A 21809-nucleotide genomic window follows, 5' to 3' on the forward strand; every position below is an offset into this window, starting at 1 on the left:
TAGGGTATTTATGATTTTGAAAACCGGGTGGTTGAGAGACATAAACCTCTTCCATAATGTACCCATTTAAGAATGCACTTTTTACATCCATTTGATACAAGATAAAATTCTTGTGGCATGCAAAAGCTAACAACATTCTAATGGACTCAAGTCTTGCTACCGGGGCAAAGGTTTCCTCATAATCAATTCCTTCTTCTTGATTGTAACCTTGGGCCACTAATCTAGCCTTGTTACGCACAATGACCCCATGCTCATCTACCTTATTTCTATAGACCCATTTTGTTCCAATCACCGATTGATGTGACGGTCTTGGAACTAACTCCCAAACATTATTTCTTATAAATTGATTTATTTCTTCTTGCATAGCTAGAAGCCAAAATTCATCAACTTCGGCCTCTTTAAAATTCTTTGGTTCAATTTGAGAAATAAAAGCAATGAAATTACACAAGTTTCTAAGGGAGTTTCTAGTAGTGACACCTTGAGAAGGATCACCTAGAATTTGGTCTATAGGATGAGCACTTTTGAATTTCCACTCATGTGGAAGGTTAGAGTTCATACCTTGGCTTTCATTTACCTTTTCCACGGGTGGTTCCTCTTTGGGAGTTTGTGAAGGAGCATTGGAAGTCTCTCCAATTTCGAGATTTTGAACCTCATCTCCCAAACCTACAACATCATCATCTAAACTTTTGCTTGTAGGCGGGTTAGTCTCATCAAAAGCAACATGAATAGATTCTTCAACAACATTAGTTCTTTTGTTATAAATTCTATAAGCTTTACTATGTGTTGAATACCCTATAAAAATTCCAACATCGGATTTCGCATCAAATTTTCCAAGGTTGTCCTTGGTGTTTAAAATGTAACATTTGCATCCAAAAACTTTAAAATAACCAATGTTGGGTTTTCTTCCTTTCCAAAGCTCATAAGGGGTTTTATTCATGTTGGGCCTAATGAAAACACGATTCAAAATATAGCAAGAGGTATTAACGGCCTCGGCCCAAAAATATTTTGGTAATGAAATTTCATTTAGCATTGACCTAGCCATTTCTTGAATTGTTCTATTCTTCCTTTCGACAACTCCATTTTGTTGTGGAGTTCTTGGTGCCGAAAAGTTATGGTTAAAACCATGATCATCACAAAACAATTCTAAGGCATCATTGTCAAACTCACCACCATGGTCACTCCTAACGGAGGTAATAGAATATCCTTTTTCATTTTGCACATTTTTACAAAATTTGACAAAGTTTTCCAAAACATCACTTTTAAGAGTCAAGAAAATAACCCAAGTAAATCTTGAAAAATCATCAACAATTACAAATGCATAGTATTTACCACCAAGACTAGCAATTCTAGAAGGACCAAATAAATCAATATGAAGCAACTGCAAAGGTCTAGTAGTTGAAATTTCTTTCTTGGAATGAAAAGATGTTTTAATTTGTTTTCCAAATTGGCATGCATCACAAAGTTTATCTTTAACAAACGGAATAGATGGCAAACCAATAACAAGATCTTTTCTAACCAATTTTGAAATAGAATCCATACTAGCATGTCCTAATCTTCTATGCCACAACCAAGAATTATCATTCATAACGGTTAAACATTTATTTTTACTATCAAAAGAATCAACATCAATAACATACACATTATCCTTCCTTACTCCAAGGAAAATAACTTCATTGGTTGAAACATTTTCAATGGAGCATTTTGAGGATTCAAACACAACACGAAAACCTATATCACATAATTGACTAATACTAAGCAAGTTATGTTTAAGATTATCAACAAGAAGCACATTTTTAATACATGGAGAGTATATGTTACCGATATCACCAATGCCCAAGATTTTTCCTTTTGAATTGTCTCCAAAAGTGACAAAGCCACTTTCCTTGCTTTTAAAGCTTGAAAATCTTGATGGATCACCGGTCATATGCTTTGAACATCCACTATCCAAGAACCATAAGCTTTGGCTCTTTCTTGTTGATTCCTACAAAAACAAGTTCATTTGTTGGCTGTTGGTACCCATATAACTTTGGGTCCATTCATGTTAGTTCTAGAACCCTTTGGTACCCATTTAGTCTTGCCTAGATATGCAAATTTCTTTACATGACAATAGGAAATAGTATGACCATCTCGGTTACAATATGTGCATGTAAAGTGAGGTAGACTAGATGATTTCACAAAAAGTTTCTCAAAAATTTTTGTTTCTTACTAGGATCATAACCAATACCATTTTTTGAAAAACCACATGATTGGTTTCCCACCATGAGATCATAGCCTTCCTTACCTCTAGTGAAGGTATATATGTCATTTTTTAGGCTTCTCACATGGGCTTTCAAATCAATAATTTCTTTCTTATGTGAAGCACATGTAGCACATTGAGATTTAGCTATAAGTTCTTTTTCATTTATTTTCAAAATCTCAATTTCTTTTAAAAGCATGTTGGTCTTCTCTCTAAGGGTTTGGTTTTTAACAAGCAATTTACCAAAATCATCAAATAGTTCCTTAAATGAATTAGACAACTCATCATATGACATATCTAAGTTATCATCATCATTTTCGCTATCACAATCATTTTGGTTAGAAATGCTTACCCCATCATCAAGTGCCATCATGCACATGTTTGCCACTTCATTCTTTCCTTCTTCTTCGGAGTCCTCTTCGTCACTATTGAGCCAATCCGCCAACATTGCCCTTCCTTTGTATTTGTTCTTCTTTCTCATTGGACAATCCATCTTCATATGTCCGGGCTTCTTGCACTCAAAGCAAATTGGTGGATCATCTTTGCTTTTTCTTTCTTTTCGAGTCACTCCCTCTTTGTGGCTTCTTCCCAAAGTTCTTTTTGAATTTCATGAACTTTTTGTATTTCTTAGAGAAGAGTGCCAAATCCTCCATGTCACTACATAAGCTTTCCTCATCTTCTTCACTAATGGCATGGGAGGATGAAGACTTGAATGCAATAGTCTTCTTTTTCTTCTCAACTTCCTCTTCTTCTTGAGCACTCATGAAAATTTCATGGTTCATGAGTGAGCCAATTAGTTCTTCCAAGGGAAGTGTTGAGAGATCCTTGGCTTCTTGAATAGCAACCACCTTTCCTTGATAAGCCTTGGTGAGACTTCTCAAAATCTTGGTCACCATATCCTTTTGAGTAAGTACCTTGCCAAGAGAGTTCAAACCATTAGTAATTGTAGTGAAGCGAGTATACATATTAGCAATGGTTTCATCCGATTTCATCTTAAAGTTCTCATATTGAGTGGAATAAATTTGAATTTTAGTTTCCTTCATAGCACTAGTTCCTTGATGAGTAACTTCAAGCATTTTCCACATGTCATAAGCGGTAGAGGCTTGTTCAATATTTTTAAAAATATCTCTATCCAAACCACATATAAGAGCATATTTAGCTTTAGCATTTTTAGAAAGCATTTTCTTATCATTTTCATCATATGCTTCATAAGTCTTAATTACTTCAACACCATTTATGACATGTTTAGCAACATAAGGACCACTAGACACAATATGCCACAAATCATAGTCAATAGATTGAAGGTAAGTTTCCATTCTAATTTTCCAATAAGGAAAATCTACTCCATTGAAGTATGGTGCTCTATTTGTGCTAAAACCTTCTAACATGTTATTTTGTGAATTACTTGGAAACGCCATGCTCTAGATTGTGAAATCTAATCAAATAATTTGAGCCCTTGCTCTGATACCAATTGTTAGCCCAAGATATGTTTCCAAGAGGGGGGGTGAATTGGAAATTTAAACTAATTTCGGAAAATTAAAACTTTTAACATAAAATTACGCAATTAGTCAATTAATCAAGTAAAAGCAAGTAGTATGGCAAGCAATATATTAAGACAAATAATTAAACTTGTAAAGTAAAGAGTTTAAGGATTAGAAAATGCAAACTCTCGATTTTTACAAGGTTCGGTAGAACTATGCCACCTACGTCCTTGGTCTTCAAAGCTATGGACCTAGCTTTGAGTTCCAATATCGAGCCAAGTTAACGGGCTTGACTAACCCTTACAACCGGAAATTTTCACCAAGGTATTTCCAAACCTCTTACAATAGTTTCGCACCCCCGAGGACTATTAACCTCTTTCTCGGATTGTTAAAGTGCCAATCTCACTATTTCCGGGTTGTTTACAAAACCGGTGCCAACCTCACCTCAATCACAATATGGAAATGTGTTTGATATACAAGCTAAAATCACTCTAGAAATATGATGATACAATGGAAACCTAGAGTGAAAAGCAAGCACACTTAAGATGAATAAAATCAAATTTTGGCTCAAAGTGTGTGAAATGTGTTGGTTTGGATTTCAAACTTAGAAGCTCCTTAATCTCACTTAGATAGGTTAGATATATGTAATAAATGCTCAACCAACTTGATTTTTTGAGTGAAAATCGAGTTTATATAGTGTTTGAGTGAAAAATAGCCGTTTATAGCCGTTGGGCACGAAAAACGAGACTCCCTCTGGGAAAATCGGTTCACCGGTTTACAATAGGGTAACCGGTTCATGGAGAACCGGTTTACCTCTTTGAAACCGGTTAACCTAAATCCAGGCAGTGGAAAAAGTTCGATTTTTCGCACTAAAACGGCCATAACTCTCTACTCGATTATCCGATTTCAGAAATTCAAACTTTGTTCTCTTAGTTAAACAAAATGTGATTTAGAAATTCAATCAAAAAAATTTTTGAACTATCGTGTGAGAAAACTTGTTGCACAAGTTAGTGAATGGGCCAAAATTCAAATTTATAAAAACTTAGTGTGCTATGCAAATCACTTTAACAAGACTAAAGTAGATTTATACCATTTAATTTTGAGTAGTCTTGATGTAGATGAGCCTCCTAGCTTGATTTGCATGTTTTTGATCCCAAGTTGACTTTTCCCGAGAGTTGACCTTGACCTTGACTTTGACTTTGACTTTCGGGTTGACTTTTTGACTTTGGGCTTTTGAAGACCTCTTTTGAATAGGGTCTTGAGTTGTTGATCCCTTGATGAATCTTTTGCTCTTGATATGCTTGTTGAATCCATTTAGTGTTGCTTTCAAAAGTTTGGTAAAAATACCAAAATATTTATTTTCTCTTTTAAATTTGCTACAAAATCAATAAATCATTAGTAACAAATAATAATCAAATATTTGCTAATCATCAAAACAAGGAGATCGAAAAGTTTGAGTTAACAAAGTGTTTTAAGGATAAAATACATTGTAGGGTGTAACGGTAATCTAATCCCTTTACAGTGTAGATCATTCATATAGAGGTTCATTGATCAAATTAGGATTATAATAATGGATAACTAATGATGTGTCTATATGGTGGAACATATAGAGCATTCTATATACTGAGAGTGCAATTCTAAGTTCTATGCGTGGATTCAACGAAGAATTAATAAGTTTGTGAATTTTAGTGCTAAATTCTTGATCTACTTATTTGAAGCTCGGTTATATAGACCCATGGTCCCCGCACTAGTTGAGATAATATTGCTTGTAAGACTCATATAATTGGTTTTGATTAATCAATTATAATTCTCAAATTAGACTATGTCTATTTGTGAAATTTTCACTAAGTAAGGGCGAAATTGTAAAGAAAGAGTTTATAGGGGCATATTTGTTAATTATGATACTTTGTATGGTTCAATTAATAAATATGATAAATGACAATATTATTTAATAATTATTTATAGTTATTAAATAGTTAGAATTGGCATTTAAATGGTTGAATTAGAAAATTGGCATTTTTGAGAAAATCAGATGCAGAAAAGATAAAACTGCAAAATTGCAAAAAGTGAGGCCCAAATCCACTATATAGGGCCGGCCACTTTTGTAGGGTTTTTCCCTCTGATATTTTCATTATTTTAATGCCAAATAATTCAAACCTAACCCTAGTGGAATGCTATAAATAGATAGTGAAGGCTTCAGGAAAATTACACACTTTTCTTCTGACACTTTTGATTCAGAAAAAACTGAGCCTTCTCTCTCCCTATCTGGCTGACCACTCCCTCTCTTCTTTTCTTCCTTCAATTTCGAAATTCTTAGTGTATGAGTAGTGCCCACACACAGCAAGTGATACCTTAATCATAGTGAGGAAGATCGTGAAGAAAGACTTTCGGCAAGAAGGAGTTTCAGCATCAAAGATTCAGAGAAAGAGATCCAGGTTCAGATATTGATAATGCTCTGCTACAGAAAGGAATCAAGGGCTAGATATCTGAACGGAAGGAGTCATTATATTCCGCTGCACCCAGTGTAAGGTTTCCTAAACTTTATATGTGTTTATTTCATCGTTTTAGAAAGTTCATATTTAGGGTGTTAATCAACATACTTGTGAGTAGATCTAAGATCCTGGTAAAATAATTTCCAATAATTGGCCTCAGAGCCATGGTAATTGATTTACTTGCAAGAAATTTGGACTTTAAAACGATTGTTTGTTTGTTTTTGGATGGTATGTTGTATTGAGTGTTATTTGATGATTGATTGATGTTTGTGAATTTTCGTGAAAAATAATTGCGATTCTGTTTCTGGAATTATTTTTATTGGATAGTATGGAAAAAATTAAGCAAGTTACTTTTTTAGAGAACTCAATTTCGATTTAAGTTGAATTAGTTATGATTTTTTGAAGATTCGAAAAAATCGGAGCTGTGCTGAAATTTTCCTACGATCGCGAAAACTGTCCGTACAGCTCACAATTTTTTCGTTTTTCTTCGATTTTTCATGCTTTTTCATGTAATTAACTTCCGATTTTTTGTGTAGTTCTATATTTATACTATTACTATTCCTAATTCAATTCTAATTATCATTATGAATTAATTTAATATTTTTTAAATTTAATTCAAGATATTAGTGTAATTTGAATTTAAAATAGTTAGTATCTATCTTTTTTTTGCTTAATTATCTATCTTATTTTTAAATTTGATTATATCTTATCTTATTTTTAAATTTAAGGTCAGATTTTAAAATTTTAAATTAAATCTTTTTTTTTTTAAATAATTTGACCTTATTTAAATTTAAAATAAGATAACTATAATCATGTAATTTTAAATAGATATAAGATATTAGCTAACTTTTAAAATTTGTTATTTTATTTATTTAAATTACATTTAAAATCTGAAAAAGATATTCATTTATCTTTTTTTAAATTTTTATTTAATTTTTATTTATAAAATAACATTTAAATTTTAAAAGTAGTTAACAAATTTTGAAATGATATTTAGGTTGGTTGAAACCTAATTTTTCAAAATTGTAGGTTTAATTTTAAATTTAAATTTTAATTTAATTTCGATTTTTTTTATTTCAAATTTTTTTTTAAATTTTCGAAAATTATTTTTTTTATTTAATTAATTTAATTTCGAAATTAATAATTTAATTTAAAATTAAATAAATCCTACATCCAACTATCCAGCTAACCTTGTTGCAGGAGTATGTGTTTTAGCTTGTTTGTAAGTTTTCAAAACCTATTTTTACTTGATTGCAAATAGCCATGGTTACTTTTTGCCAGATCTAATGATCTGATGGCTCCCTTGGTCAAGTAAATAATTTGTAACGGGTATATTTACAATCTTCTTTCATCTATGTATGACCTAGCAACATGATAGGACCCATCCAAAGTGTGCCTGTGTGAGCCTATGTGTTTAATTTCATTATAGATGCATATAGGTTGCTGTTGCTAAAATAAATTATCATAGTTCTTGATAGAATTTATTTAGGCTCATTTAATTTTTGGGCCTATTCAATTAATAACAGTTGTTCTTAGGGATTTTTTTCAAAAATATACATAAAATACAAAATAATTACAAAAATAACCTAACAAATCTCAATTACAATAATATCTTGCCACGTCATTAAAAAATACCTTAATTTCAAAATAATATGCCTGAAATGAAACTATTCCCGAAATTCCTTTTTTTTTTTTTTTTTAATTATCCTACGTTTCAAAAGTAATATTTTAGTTACTTATGATGTTGATAAGAAACTAATAAGTAACTTTTTCATAAAAAGTATCACTTTTATATCATATAATTTGAGATACATTTTGATTACCTCTAAAACTTACATGTATAAAATTATTTAGGTTATATTAATACATTTGAGTAACTTTCAAGTTTATTTTCGAAAATAATGAGTTGTCATCCAGTAAACTACCATTTTAGTAAATTATATTTAAAAAAAATATATATTATAAATGTTTAAGTCACCCATATTTTTTAAATATAAATTGATATATGCATTTTGATTAGTTAAATAAGGAATGAAGTTACAAATAACTTTTAAATTATTACTAATAAGAGACATTTTTAGACCAATTAGTTATGATTTCGATAAGATACCAATTTGTTACTTTTGATAAAATTATCAATTTTAAAATAAAAAGATGATGATTAGACCAAATATTCTATAATCAGATATGCATATACTCATATATGCCAAATAAACTTATTAGTTTATTTTGGCATATTGAAACAAATTTTCATTCTTTGTTTATATTTTTCGTATAGCCTACCATCGTATATGCTCATAAATCTATTGGTTTATTTGGACATGATGAAACAAATTTTCATTTTTCTTTTCGTATATTGAAACAATAATTCATTTTATTTCATATAGCCTACCAATATATATGTCAATAAACTTATTAGTTCCTGTTTGATAGAACAACATTTTATATTTTTCAATATAGAGTAAACTATAATCAAACATAATGATATACGCCAATAAATCTATTAGTCTATTTTCGTATAATGGAACAACAATTTATTTTTTTATTTCAAAGACAATGTGTGCTATAAAATAATAAACTAATTGGTCTTTTTTTTTCAAGTCTAGACATCAAATTTGGCTATATACAAAGTATATGACTGTAACATGTCTTACATAGTAAACCTGGATAACGATATATGCACTTGTCAAAGATTCGAATATGAAATGCATTGCTCACATGAAATGTCTTGTTCATAAGTTTATTTAGCATATATGGCTATACTATGCCTATACTCATACATGCAAAATAAACTGATTAGTTTATTTTGGCATATTAACACAAATTTTCATTATACTTAACCACACAATCAGCTAACCATCGATTGAAAATTAATTAGTTATCTAAATTAATTACTAATTAGTTATTTTAAAGGTATATTATGATATCTAAGATACATTTTTTTGTAATTTTAATTTATTGTAAAAACTAATTAGCTATCATAGTATAATAATGAAGTTAACTAAATTCTAAAATAAATATTGACTAAGATTAAGAAAAAAAGGTAACTAATTAGTATATGATTAGTATTATGAGTAATCTAATGGTTTCTTTGATTTTCGAAATAACGAAAAAATATATATTTCCCGCATCTTAAAATGTTCACATTGAAGTGTAGATCACAATAATATTTTTTTAAGGCTCAATTGAATAACAACGTGACCATCAATTCTTTTTAAAATTTAAAGATAAGAGAGAGAAAGAGGGAAAGAGAAAAAGATAAAGAGAGGGGAAGATGGTAAATATAAACTGGATCTATCTTTTTTTTTTTTTTTTGAGAAAAAGCGTTCATATCATAAATAAAATCAAACGTTAGACCTCTGGGTCGTTACATAATATATTGTCAGGTAAGGAGGACACTGGGATAGTCCCAAACACCTGATGAGCAAACGCCCATCTAGCCACATTATGAGCGGCAAAATTACAAGTTCTAGGAATATAAGAGAAATTACAACTAATAAAAGAAGGAGAAGAATTAGTACAAAATGAGACATAGTTTTCAAGAGCCCAATGAGATTCCATTCCATTGAGCGCATTGATTACCATCCTCGAATCATTCTCCACAATTGCAAATTTAGTTCCGATGTCTAAAGCAACCGACACAGCTAAGCAGCAGGCCGCAGCTTCACCGCACATAGCATCCGAGAAATCTTCCCGAGCCGTCTAAATTCTAATCACCTTGCCAAAATGATCTCTTGCAACAACAGCGATGCACAGACTATTAAGGCCCACCTTTACATCACAGTTCAGCTTGATCCAATCCAGAGGAGGAGGGGACCAAGCTTCCGTTAGATCTGGAGTGGGACTAGGCAGCAAAGAAGCATGAGAATCTGCATAAGAAGTACAAATATTATCAATACACTTATTTATGTCAGGGGAACAATTATTATGGACCTTCTCGTTTCGCACCCTCCAAATAGTATCCACAACAATCGAGGCATATAGGAAAACCGCATCGCATCAGCGTTGATGCCTCTTTTGTTTAGATCCCAGATAAACTTGACCCAATCCCAAACACGGATGCCAGTGTCGCACACTGGGAAAATGCCCCAGGGAATAAACTGGATCTATCTATGCTTAATTTCACATGCTATACAAATAAATAAATAAACAAAAGGAAAGAAGAAAAAAATAATAAAGAAAGAAAGAAAAAGGCATCAGCTTAGTATATCATGCATTCATGTTTTGGTAATACCATTAAAATAAAAACGGTATAAAACACACGGTAAAATTATTAATTAAATGCTGTACAATATTACCGATAATAAGATATAAAAAACGACTGCACATGTAAATTTTCCTTGTTCTTATTAAGGTTAAAATCCTCTCTTTTGGGCCTTGTGTGAGAGTTGGGAGCCACAGTAGTGGGTACGACATACTGAACCCAGCACCCCCTCACATGAACTACCCCAATTGTGAAGGCCCATTTGCCTGATTTGAATAACTGTACTAGGTTAATTAAACTAGTTTAACCTAATAAAATTGATTAGCAACATAATTAATTTCATTTATTTTGAAATTAATTTAAGAAAATTATAGTTTAAAGAATTTTTTATTCTAAGCTAAACTATATGTATTTTCTTGTATTTAATTAAATATAGAATTATAACCATCTAGATCCTTTCTGGAGCTTAATTTAAATTTTTCATTAAATATTCCTATTTAAGTTGATATTTAGTTATCTTCAACTAACCAACTTAAATCTGAATATCTTTTGGATTTAAAATTTCAAAATTAAGTTGAGGAATTTTAGGCATTGGTTATTAAGATTCTTTAAGATATTTTTTAAGTTAATATATTTTCGAATATTAACTTAAAATGGAATATTTTAGATATTTTTTAGGTTAATATCTTTTCGAATATTAACTTAAAATGGAATATTTTTAAATTAAGTGGTTACAACTTAATTTTTGATATTTAATTAAATTTAAATTTGAAAATATTTAAGTTCTAGATTTTTTCTAATACAACTTAAATTAGATATTTTTTTCAAATTTTGTGGAAAAGATACTTAGTCAAATAAAATATTTTCTAGATAGTTATTTCTAGACTACTTATTATTTCTAATATTTAAAAGGAAAATATTATACATTGTGAAATTAATTATTTATATAATTAATTTTGGTACAATTTATTTTAAGTATATTTTTCCTAGTATTAAACTAGAGATTAATAATTAAGCATTCTCTACACTTAATGTAATATCCAGTTTATATAGGTATTTGGTATATTAAGTGTGATACAATTAAATTATTATTATTATTATTATTATTTTTATTATTATTATTATTATTATTATTATTATTATTGTTGTTGTTGTTGTTGTTGTTGTGCGTGTGTGATTAGAAAAAAATGATATATATATATATTAAATAGTGAGATAAATAAATAGTGAAGCATTAGATTAGTTAGTTAGTTTAAAATTTAAAATTTAAATTTAAATCAGCATAATTTTATCTGATTAGTTAGATATTTATTTTTAAATTTAAACCTATTATACGATATGTTATATACGTATATACTCTATAACCCTAGCAGCCAGATAGTATCGTATTCCCTTATTCTCACCATCTCTCAATTTCCTTTTTTTTTATTCTCTCTATTGAACCAAATCAATTGTTTTAATCTTAAGAGCTTCGGGGTTAGCAATCAACCGATCATCGTTCCGTGTCTTCGAAATCTTCAGGTAAAATTCGTACTTGTTTTTATTTTCGTTTTCAGAGAAATAGGCTTTTATAAAACTATCATATCTCTCTCCCCATAGGTCCGTTTTCAGTGATCTAGGTACCGTTTTAAAGATAATTTAATGATCTATATTTTTTATGAAGAAACTCTTTCCTAATTCTGAGTATTTCGATGTCAAAAATTCATGTTTTACACTGACTTTCGAATTACAGTTTTTTTTAAATTTCTTTTCGATATTACCTTAGTAAAAGTGTCATATCTCTCTCGATATCTATTATTTTCAAGCGATTCTTGTACTGTTAGAAAGATAATTCAATAATCCATATTTTCTTTGAAGAAACCTTTCCCTAGTTCGGAGTTCTTACCAGTCAAAAGTTAGGATCTTTACTCGGTTATGGTATTTCGTTTTAAGTTTCGTTTCAGAAAAAGTGTCTTCAGTAAAAATTCAATATCTCTCTTAATTTTGATCCATTTTAAAAGATCTTTATCTCGTTTTAAAGCTTAGAAAAATAGCTATATTTTTTATGAAGAAAGTGTTGTCTAGATCGGGGTGTAACTATTTTTAAAACTTTTATTTTTAGGCTGTATTCAGAAATCGGCATGATCCAGGATTTTAAAGAAACTGTTTTGAGAAAACATGCATAACTCCTAGGTTATAGCTCCGATTTTGGTGATCTTTATACCGTTAGAAAGGTCTTTCAATTAACTAAAAACTTTGTGAACAGTAGAACTTCTAATTCAAACGTTTTATAAGTCAAATTCTAGGCTAAACTTGCTGTACAGTAAGAATAATAAATATATTGAGTTTATCGGTGGACTAAGGGTTTCACTAATTGTTATAGGGCCTAGAAGGTATCGTAGGAGTTAATTACAGCGGAGTTGAGGTAAGGAAAAATAATTATACTTTATACTTGCTTTTTATATGGTTTGAGTACCTAGTATGACTGCTTGAATAAATTGTATTGAAACTGTGGAATGTGATAGTTTCGGTGAAATATTAGTGTTTTGTCGATGGATTGTATATGGCTGTTTAATCATGTTCCAGGTACTTGGAAGTGGTTGGAAACCACACATGTATGGTGATGTGGTAAGTGAGGCAGTGTACGTAAGGGTGCACTGGTTATTGGTACTGCGTTCTGGTTAAGAACGTAAGACACTCCAGATTTGTATGGAAGCTGGTGTGTGATTGTGAGTGTGAGTATGTGGTATTTCAGTATTTGTGTGGCTGCCTCTATTTATACTTATGATTAGGTTGTTGTATGTTTGATGTATATGTTTGTGCTATGATGTGTGAATGCTGGTACATAGTATTTTGTTTTCCTTACTGGGCTTTGCAGCTCACCCCTTATTTACCCCCTATGTGCAGATAAGTAAGCCTGTAAGCTTTCGGTGACAAGTTGAGTCTGGGCAGCATGGGGTGTATCTCGTGTGATCATGTAACTGCGTGTGGTCTTGGCCATCTTCCGCTGAAAGTTTTTTTTTTAAATTTATTAAACTTATCGAGGATGTTGTCGTTTAAATTTTCTATTACTTTTCCCTAAGTGGTAATACTTTATTTTCAACTGGGTACCCATGTTTTGAAAAGAGTTTTTTTTTTTTTTTAAAAAAATAAAGGCAACATTAGTATCTTAACGCCAGTTTATTTATGGCATCTTATTTTACGTAAGTAAGGGCGTTACAAATGGTACCAGAGCCACAGTTACATTGATCTTGAATTCACGCGACATACACACCATCGCTGCAAAGGATCAACTTGTCATCAAGTATGTATGCTTTATATATGTTATGTCTTATATGTTAAATTTGGTTTAGTCTTTATCTTTTGATTTTCCTTTAGTTAGCTAGAAGTTTAGGGTATGGTTAATCGAAACAATTAACTGATTCTTCGGAGTTAGAATTATAGTATAACTCAAACAATTTTCTTATTAGTGTAATTTTTTTATGAGTAAAGATTATTTATTTATTTATTTATTTATTTTACATGGTGAATTGTTGCTTGATGATTTACGTTTTTTTTTAAGTTTATATAATTTAGTGTATAGATATTTCCTTTTTGAGCGGGATACATCTTTGGTTATTTTATTTTATTTTTTCTTACCGCTACCATCTCCTTTCTTTTGAAGAACAAGTTAAGGGATTTGATGGAAAACGGTGAACCCAGAAGATCAATCCGATTGAATGAAAGAGCGGCTGTAAGAGACCGAGCTAGAGGTCGAGGGCGAGGAAGTGCTTGCGGTCGAGGCAGGGGAAACCAGCATGTCCCTGCCGAGGCGGTGATCCAGGAGAATCAAAATGCCCCTGTAAATGGACAACAACCAGGTCAAGGTGGGGGCAACCACGAAGTCCCTGCTGGGGTAGTTGGTCAAGGACACCAAAACGCCCCTGTAGGGGTGCCACCACAACAAGAAGATTTGGCGCAAGAAGTTGCTCGTCTCAAGGAAGAAATTAGGAAGCGAGATGAAGAGGCTCACAACCGTCAGGAACAATCCAATCAAGGACAACATCAATTTTTGCTGGTGCAATACATGCCTGTGCCGGAGGGTTGATGGGAACCAATATACGAAAGGTTCCGCAAGCAACACCCACCAAATTTTGAAGGGGGCTCAGATCCAATGGAAGCTGAGGAATGGTTAAGAACAGTGGAAGGTATTGTTGAGTACATGCGGCTCGGTAACAGAGATAGTGTAGCTTGTGCTGCTAGTTTATTGAAAAAGGATGCCCGCATCTGGTGGGATGTTATTAAACAAACACGGGATGTGGCCGCAATGACCTGGGCTGACTTTGTACAAGTTTTTAACAAAAAATACTACAAGAAGCAATACGCTCGGCTAGAGTTAATGAGTTCACGAACTCCGAGGCAGGTAAGTCTACGGCCATGCAGTATGCTCGCCAATTTGACGGATTAGCAAAGTTTGCCACGTATCCGGTTCCTACTGAGTTTTTGAGGATTCATCGTTTTACTGAAGGGCTCGACTCCCGAATAAGTCGGGACATAGCGATGTCAGGAGTAAGGGCAACCACGTATGCTGAGGTACTGGAAAAAGCCCTAGAAGCTGAGTTGTGTGAAAGTCGTATACAGAAAGACAATACAACAAGGTGGGAGGCCAGAAAGGCCAGTAATGGAGGTGGTGATAACAAAAGAAAACTGCCAAGTAACCAACACAACGAAGCCGACAAGAGAAACAAGATAGGGTCCAATAACTACAAAGGGAAGAAGCCATATGTGGAGTACCCGCTATGCCCAACATGTGGTCGTAAGCATCCGGGAGAATGTCGACTGAAAGGCAAGACTTGTTACAAGTGTGGGCAACCAGGCCACTATAAGAAGGACTGTCCACAAAAAGGTGATCAACTCAAGGATGACAAACTTGTCCCAGCTCGAGTATTTGCACTAACCAGAGGGGAGGCTGAGACTAGTAACACTGTGGTTGCAGGTCAGATTTCTATCTCTGAAAAACTATGTACTGTTTTATTTGATTCTGGAGCTACGCACTCATTTATTGCTTTAAAGATGATAGATAAGTTAGAACTACCGTATGTAAACTTTAGTTATAAGTTCATGACGGAGTTGCCCTCGGGCGAGGTTATAATATCATCTAGAGGAGTGCGGGATGCGCCAATAAGGATTGCAGACAAGGAACTTAGTGGAGATCTGATAGAGCTGGAGATGAGGGATTACGATCTTATCTTGGGTATGGATTGGCTATCACGACATGGAGCAACAATAGATCGCCGAAAGAGGACGGTGACTTTCACCCCCGAATCCGGAGAGGCATTCATATTTGAAGGAATCAAAGTCAAGTCAAGCTTACCGCTAGTTACAGCCCTGAAGGCACAAAAGATGATACGTGCGGGATGTCAAGCATACTTGGCCAGCATAGTAGACAAGTCCAGAGAAACCACCCTCAAGCCAGAGAATGTCCACATAGTATGTGAATTCCAAGAAGTTTTTCCGGAAGACCTACCAGGGCTACCCCCAGATAGAGAGATAGAATTTGTGATTGAGTTAGCGCCAGGCACAGCACCAATCTCGAGGGCTCCATACCGCATGGCTCCCAATGAATTGAAGGAATTGAAGGCTCAACTACAAGATCTTTTAGACAAGGGATTCATTAGACCAAGTTACTCACCTTGGGGTGCGCCAGTGTTGTTCGTCAAGAAGAAGGACGGTAGTATGCGGATGTGTATAGACTATCGAGAGCTGAACAAAGTGACTATAAAGAACAAGTATCCCTTGCCTCGCATCGATGATTTGTTTGATCAGTTACAAGGGGCGATCGTCTTTTCAAAGATCGACTTGAGATCTGGGTACCACCAATTGAAAGTCCGAGAGGAAGATATAGCAAAGACGGCATTTCGAACACGGTATGGGCATTATGAATTTCTAGTGATGTCATTTGGGTTAACCAATGCCCCAGCAGCCTTCATGGATTTAATGAATAGAGTATTCAAGGAATATCTTGACAAGTTTGTGGTGGTATTCATTGATGACATACTCATTTATTCAAGGACAATGGAAGAGCATGAGGAGCACTTAAGGCTAACTCTAAGTAGACTCAAAGAGCACCAATTGTACGCCAAATTCAAAAAGTGTGAGTTCTGGTTGGAGAAAGTGGCGTTTCTAGGCCATATAGTGTCCAAAGATGGGGTAGAGGTGGACCTGCGAAAATTGAAGCAAAGGAAGAGCTGGCCAAAACCGAAAACCGCAAGTGAGGTTCGGAGTTTTCTCGGACTAGCTGGATATTATAGGAGATTCGTTGAAGGGTTCTCAAAAATAGCCACACCATTGACGAATTTGACTCGAAAGCAACAAAAATTTGCATGGACAGATAAATGTGAGGAAAGCTTTCAGACATTGAAAGATAAACTCATAACAGCACCTGTCCTGTGTGTTCCAACTAACAAAGACAAATTTGTAGTATATTGCGACGCATCAAAGCAAGGGCTCGGCTGTGTGTTGATGCAGAATGAGAAGGTGGTAGCCTATGCCTCTAGGCAGCTAAAGGAGTATGAGACAAGGTACCCAACTCATGACTTAGAGTTGGCAGCAGTGGTCTTTGCATTGAAAATCTGGAGGCACTACCTCTATGGAGAGAAGTGTGAAATATACACAGATCACAAAAGCCTAAAATACTTCTTTACGCAGAAAGAGCTCAACATGAGACAGAGGCGGTGGTTGGAACTGGTAAAAGATTACGATTTGAGATACTGTACCATCCTGGAAAGGCTAATGTAGTGGCGGATGCACTTAGCAGGCGCAACTATGCAAGCTTATCAATGTTAAGGGCATTAAAAGTGCCATTGCAACAGGAAATCGAGAGATCTGGAATAGAGTTAGTAACAGGAAAGCTAGCTAACCTCACAATTGAATCAAATTTATTAGAGAATATCAAAGAAGAACAAGCCCAAGATGAGTTTTTAATCAAGAAGCGGGTCGAACTACAAAATGGGAAAGCCGGGGACTTCTCAGTTAATGAAGAGGGTATTCTACTATACAAGACAAGGGTGTGTGTACCTAAGAAAGCGGAGTTGCAATCAAAAATCTTACAAGAGGCGCACACTACACCCTATTCTTTACACCCAGGATCAACCAAAATGTACAATGATCTGAAAGGTAGGTATTGGTGGCCGGGAATGAAAAATGATATAGCAGAATTTGTAGCGAAATGTCTTACCTGCCAGCAAGTTAAGGCCGAACACCAGACTGCAGGGCCGTTGCAATCTCTTGATATTCCTGAGTGGAAATGGGAAGATATTGCTATGGATTTTGTGACAGGGTTACCGAAGAACAGCAAACAACAGGATTCCATCTGGGTGATTATCGACAGACTCACTAAATCAGCACATTTTCTGCCTGTGCGCACTAATTACAATGCAGAGCAATATGCTGAACTGTATGTAAAAGAAATTGTAAGGCTACACGGAGTCCCAAAGACCATTGTATCTGATAGAGGTTCAGTTTTTACTTCTAAGTTTTGGGAAAGTGTGCAAAGTGCTTTGGGCACAAACCGAAGTTGAGTACAGCATTCCACCCTCAAACTGATGGACAATCGGAACGAACTATTCAAATACTAGAAGACATGCTACGAGCTTGTGCGTTGGATTTCCCAAGTAACTGGAGCAACTATTTGCCACTAATGGAGTTCTCGTACAACAATAGCTATCAATCTACAATAGGGATGGCACCCTATGAAATGTTGTATGGGAGGAAGTGTCGATCACCACTACACTGGGATGAGGTTGGCGAAAAGCGATACTTAGGCCCAGACCTAGTAAGAGAGGCCACTGAAGCGGTAGAAAAGATTCGAAATAGAATGGTAACTGCACAAAGCCGCCAGAAAAGTTATGCCGACGCAAAGAGACGGAATGTGGAATTTGCAGTGGGTGATAAAGTGTTCCTTCGAGTGTCACCTATGAAAGGGGTTATGCGTTTTGGAAAGCGAGGAAAGCTAAGTCCAAGATTTATAGGTCCTTTTGAGATATTGGACAGAGTGGGACAGGTAGCTTATCGACTGGCATTGCCACCAGTATTAGCTGAGACGCATAATGTGTTCCATATTTCTATGCTACGAAAATACGTGTCGGATCCATCACACGTGCTGAACTATGAAAGAATGGAGCTAAAGCAGGACTTGAGTTATGAAGTGCGACCAGTTCGCATTATAGAGAGAGGAACGAAGGAGTTAAGGTCCAAAAGTATTCCTCTAGTAAAAGTTCTGTGGAGCAACCGTTCAGAAAGGGAGGCAACGTGGGAAATGGAGGGAGACATGAAAGAACAGTACCCCGAACTGTTTGGTAAGTCTAATTTCGAGGACGAAATTTCCTTTAAGGAGGGTAGAATGTAATATCCAGTTTATATACATATATTGGTATTTGGTATATTAAGTGTGATACAATTAAATTATTATTATTATTATTATTATTATTATTATTATTTTTATTATTATTATTATTATTATTATTATTATTATTATTATTATTGTTGTTGTTGTTGTTGTTGTTGTGCGTGTGTGATTAGAAAAAAATGATATATATATATATTAAATAGTGAGATAAATAAATAGTGAAGCATTAGATTAGTTAGTTAGTTTAAAATTTAAAATTTAAATTTAAATCAGCATAATTTTATCTGATTAGTTAGATATTTATTTTTAAATTTAAACCTATTATACGATATGTTATATACGTATATAATCTATAACCCTAGCAGCCAGATAGTATCGTATTCCCTTATTCTCACCATCTCTCAATTTCTTTTTTTTATTCTCTCTATTGAACCAAATCAATTGTTTTAATCTTAAGAGCTTCGGGGTTAGCAATCAACCGATCATCGTTCCGTGTCTTCGAAATCTTCAGGTAAAATTCGTACTTGTTTTTATTTTTGTTTTCAGAGAAATAGGCTTTCATAAAACTATCATATCTCTCTCCCCATAGGTCCGTTTTCAGTGATCTAGGTACCGTTTTAAAGATAATTTAATGATCTATATTTTTTATGAAGAAACTCTTTCCTAATTCTGAGTATTTTGATGTCAAAAATTCATGTTTTACACTGACTTTCGAATTACAGTTTTTTTTTAAATTTCTTTTCGATATTACCTTAGTAAAAGTGTCATATCTCTCTCGATATCTATTATTTTCAAGCTATTCTTGTACTGTTAGAAAGATAATTCAATAATCCATATTTTCTTTGAAGAAACCTTTCCCTAGTTCGGAGTTCTTACCAGTCAAAAGTTAGGATCTTTACTCGGTTATGGTATTTCGTTTTAAGTTTCGTTTCAGAAAAAGTGTCTTCAGTAAAAATTCAATATCTCTCTTAATTTTGATCCATTTTAAAAGATCTTTATCTCGTTTTAAAGCTTAGAAAAATAGCTACATTTTTTATGAAGAAAGTGTTGTCTAGATCGGGGTGTAACTATTTTTAAAACTTTTATTTTTAGGCTGTATTCAGAAATCGGCATGATCCAGGATTTTAAAGAAACTGTTTTGAGAAAACATGCATAACTCCTAGGTTATAGCTCCGATTTTGGTGATCTTTATACCGTTAGAAAGGTCTTTCAATTAACTAAAAACTTTGTGAACAGTAGAACTTCTAATTCAAACGTTTTATAAGTCAAATTCTAGGCTAAACTTGCTGTACAGTAAGAATAATAAATATATTGAGTTTATCGGTGGACTAAGGGTTTCACTAATTGTTATAGGGCCTAGAAGGTATCGTAGGAGTTAATTACAGCGGAGTTGAGGTAAGGAAAAATAATTATACTTTATACTTGCTTTTTATATGGTTTGAGTACCTAGTATGACTGCTTGAATAAATTGTATTGAAACTGTGGAATGTGATAGTTTCGGTGAAATATTAGTGTTTTGTCGATGGATTGTATATGGCTGTTTAATCATGTTCCAGGTACTTGGAAGTGGTTGGAAACCACACATGTATGGTGATGTGGTAAGTGAGGCAGTGTACGTAAGGGTGCACTGGTTATTGGTACTGCGTTCTGGTTAAGAACGTAAGACACTCCAGATTTGTATGGAAGCTGGTGTGTGATTGTGAGTGTGAGTATGTGGTATTTCAGTATTTGTGTGGCTGCCTCTATTTATACTTATGATTAGGTTGTTGTATGTTTGATGTATATGTTTGTGCTATGATGTGTGAATGCTGGTACATAGTATTTTGTTTTCCTTACTGGGCTTTGCAGCTCACCCCTTATTTACCCCCTATGTGCAGATAAGTAAGCCTGTAAGCTTTCGGTGACAAGTTGAGTCTGGGCAGCATGGGGTGTATCTCGTGTGATCATGTAACTGCGTGTGGTCTTGGCCATCTTCCGCTGAAAGTTTTTTTTTTTAAATTTATTAAACTTATCGAGGATGTTGTCGTTTAAATTTTCTATTACTTTTCCCTAAGTGGTAATACTTTATTTTCAACTGGGTACCCATGTTTTGAAAAGTGTTTTTTTTTTTAAAAAAAAATAAAGGCAACATTAGTATCTTAACGCCAGTTTATTTATGGCATCTTATTTTACGTAAGTAAGGGCGTTACACTTAATTATTTATTTCTTGAATTTAATTAACTTGAAAATTAAATATCTAAGTTGATTCTCATCATCATACTTAAATATTTCTTTTTCATGACACCTAATTAAATAGAAAATTATTTTTAGTTGAAATTCATTTTTTCAACTAAATTTAAATAATTTTCAAAATATATTTTTTCTTTATTTTATTAATCAAATTTCGAAATTGCATTTCTTAAATGCTGGAATTTCGAATTTTATTTAAAAACTAGATTAAAGTTGTAAATTATTTATTTTAATTTTGGACCAACTTAAATCAATAATTTTTTTTTTCATTTAATGATTAATTAAAATAAATTGAATTAAAGTATATTATTAGAAATTGAATTAATTAGTCAAAGGAAAATCTAGATAGATGATATTTTTGCTTGAAGTATTTTTCTAGTGTATTTAATTAAATAGAAAATTAATATTTAAGTTGATTTTCATCATCATACTTAAATATTTGAAATTTTTCTTATATATTTAATTAAATAGTGAAATTATATTTTTTGTTGTAAATTAATTTTGGGCCAACATTAAATTAGAATAATTTTTCCAGGATTAATTTTTTTTATTTTAACTTGCATTTTCGAAAATTGTATCCTTGAATACTTTAATTTTTTGAAATGCAATATATATTTATAGAAAATTAAATTTGAGTTGTAAATTAATTTAAATTAATTTTGTAACAACTTAAATTGAATATTTTTCTAAATATTTATTGGAAATTATTACTAAGATGGAAATAATTCATGTTATTTTCATATCCATCTAAGTAAAATTTATAAATATTAAATTAAAATTTATATTTAGAATTTTTCATTCT

The 21809-nt window shown here is 33.0% G+C and overlaps 1 protein-coding gene and 1 long non-coding RNA gene across 2 annotated transcripts; both read left to right on the forward strand.

The window, feature by feature from the left end:
* The first annotated feature begins 11452 nt into the window (after window positions 1-11452).
* LOC115702033 (uncharacterized) lies at window positions 11453-13720 on the forward strand. The gene is made up of 2 exons (XR_009687433.1): window positions 11453-11934; window positions 12776-13720. It is a non-coding gene; the product is annotated as an uncharacterized LOC115702033 (long non-coding RNA).
* A 1152-nt stretch (window positions 13721-14872) lies between these two features.
* Window positions 14873-20898, forward strand: LOC133037327 (uncharacterized). The gene is made up of 2 exons (XM_061114361.1): window positions 14873-15367; window positions 20656-20898. The coding sequence occupies exons 1-2, from the start codon at window positions 14932-14934 to the stop codon at window positions 20661-20663; spliced, it is 444 nt and encodes a 147-aa protein (XP_060970344.1). The 5' UTR covers window positions 14873-14931; the 3' UTR covers window positions 20664-20898.
* The last annotated feature ends 911 nt before the right edge of the window (window positions 20899-21809 follow it).

Source organism: Cannabis sativa, chromosome 4 (genome assembly GCF_029168945.1).
Source record: "Cannabis sativa cultivar Pink pepper isolate KNU-18-1 chromosome 4, ASM2916894v1, whole genome shotgun sequence".
NCBI lineage: Eukaryota > Viridiplantae > Streptophyta > Magnoliopsida > Rosales > Cannabaceae > Cannabis > Cannabis sativa.

Bases quoted from the DNA above. Each gene is read 5' to 3' on its own strand.
- LOC133037327 (XM_061114361.1), top strand. From the start codon at position 14,932: ATGTCAGGAGTAAGGGCAACCACGTATGCTGAGGTACTGGAAAAAGCC.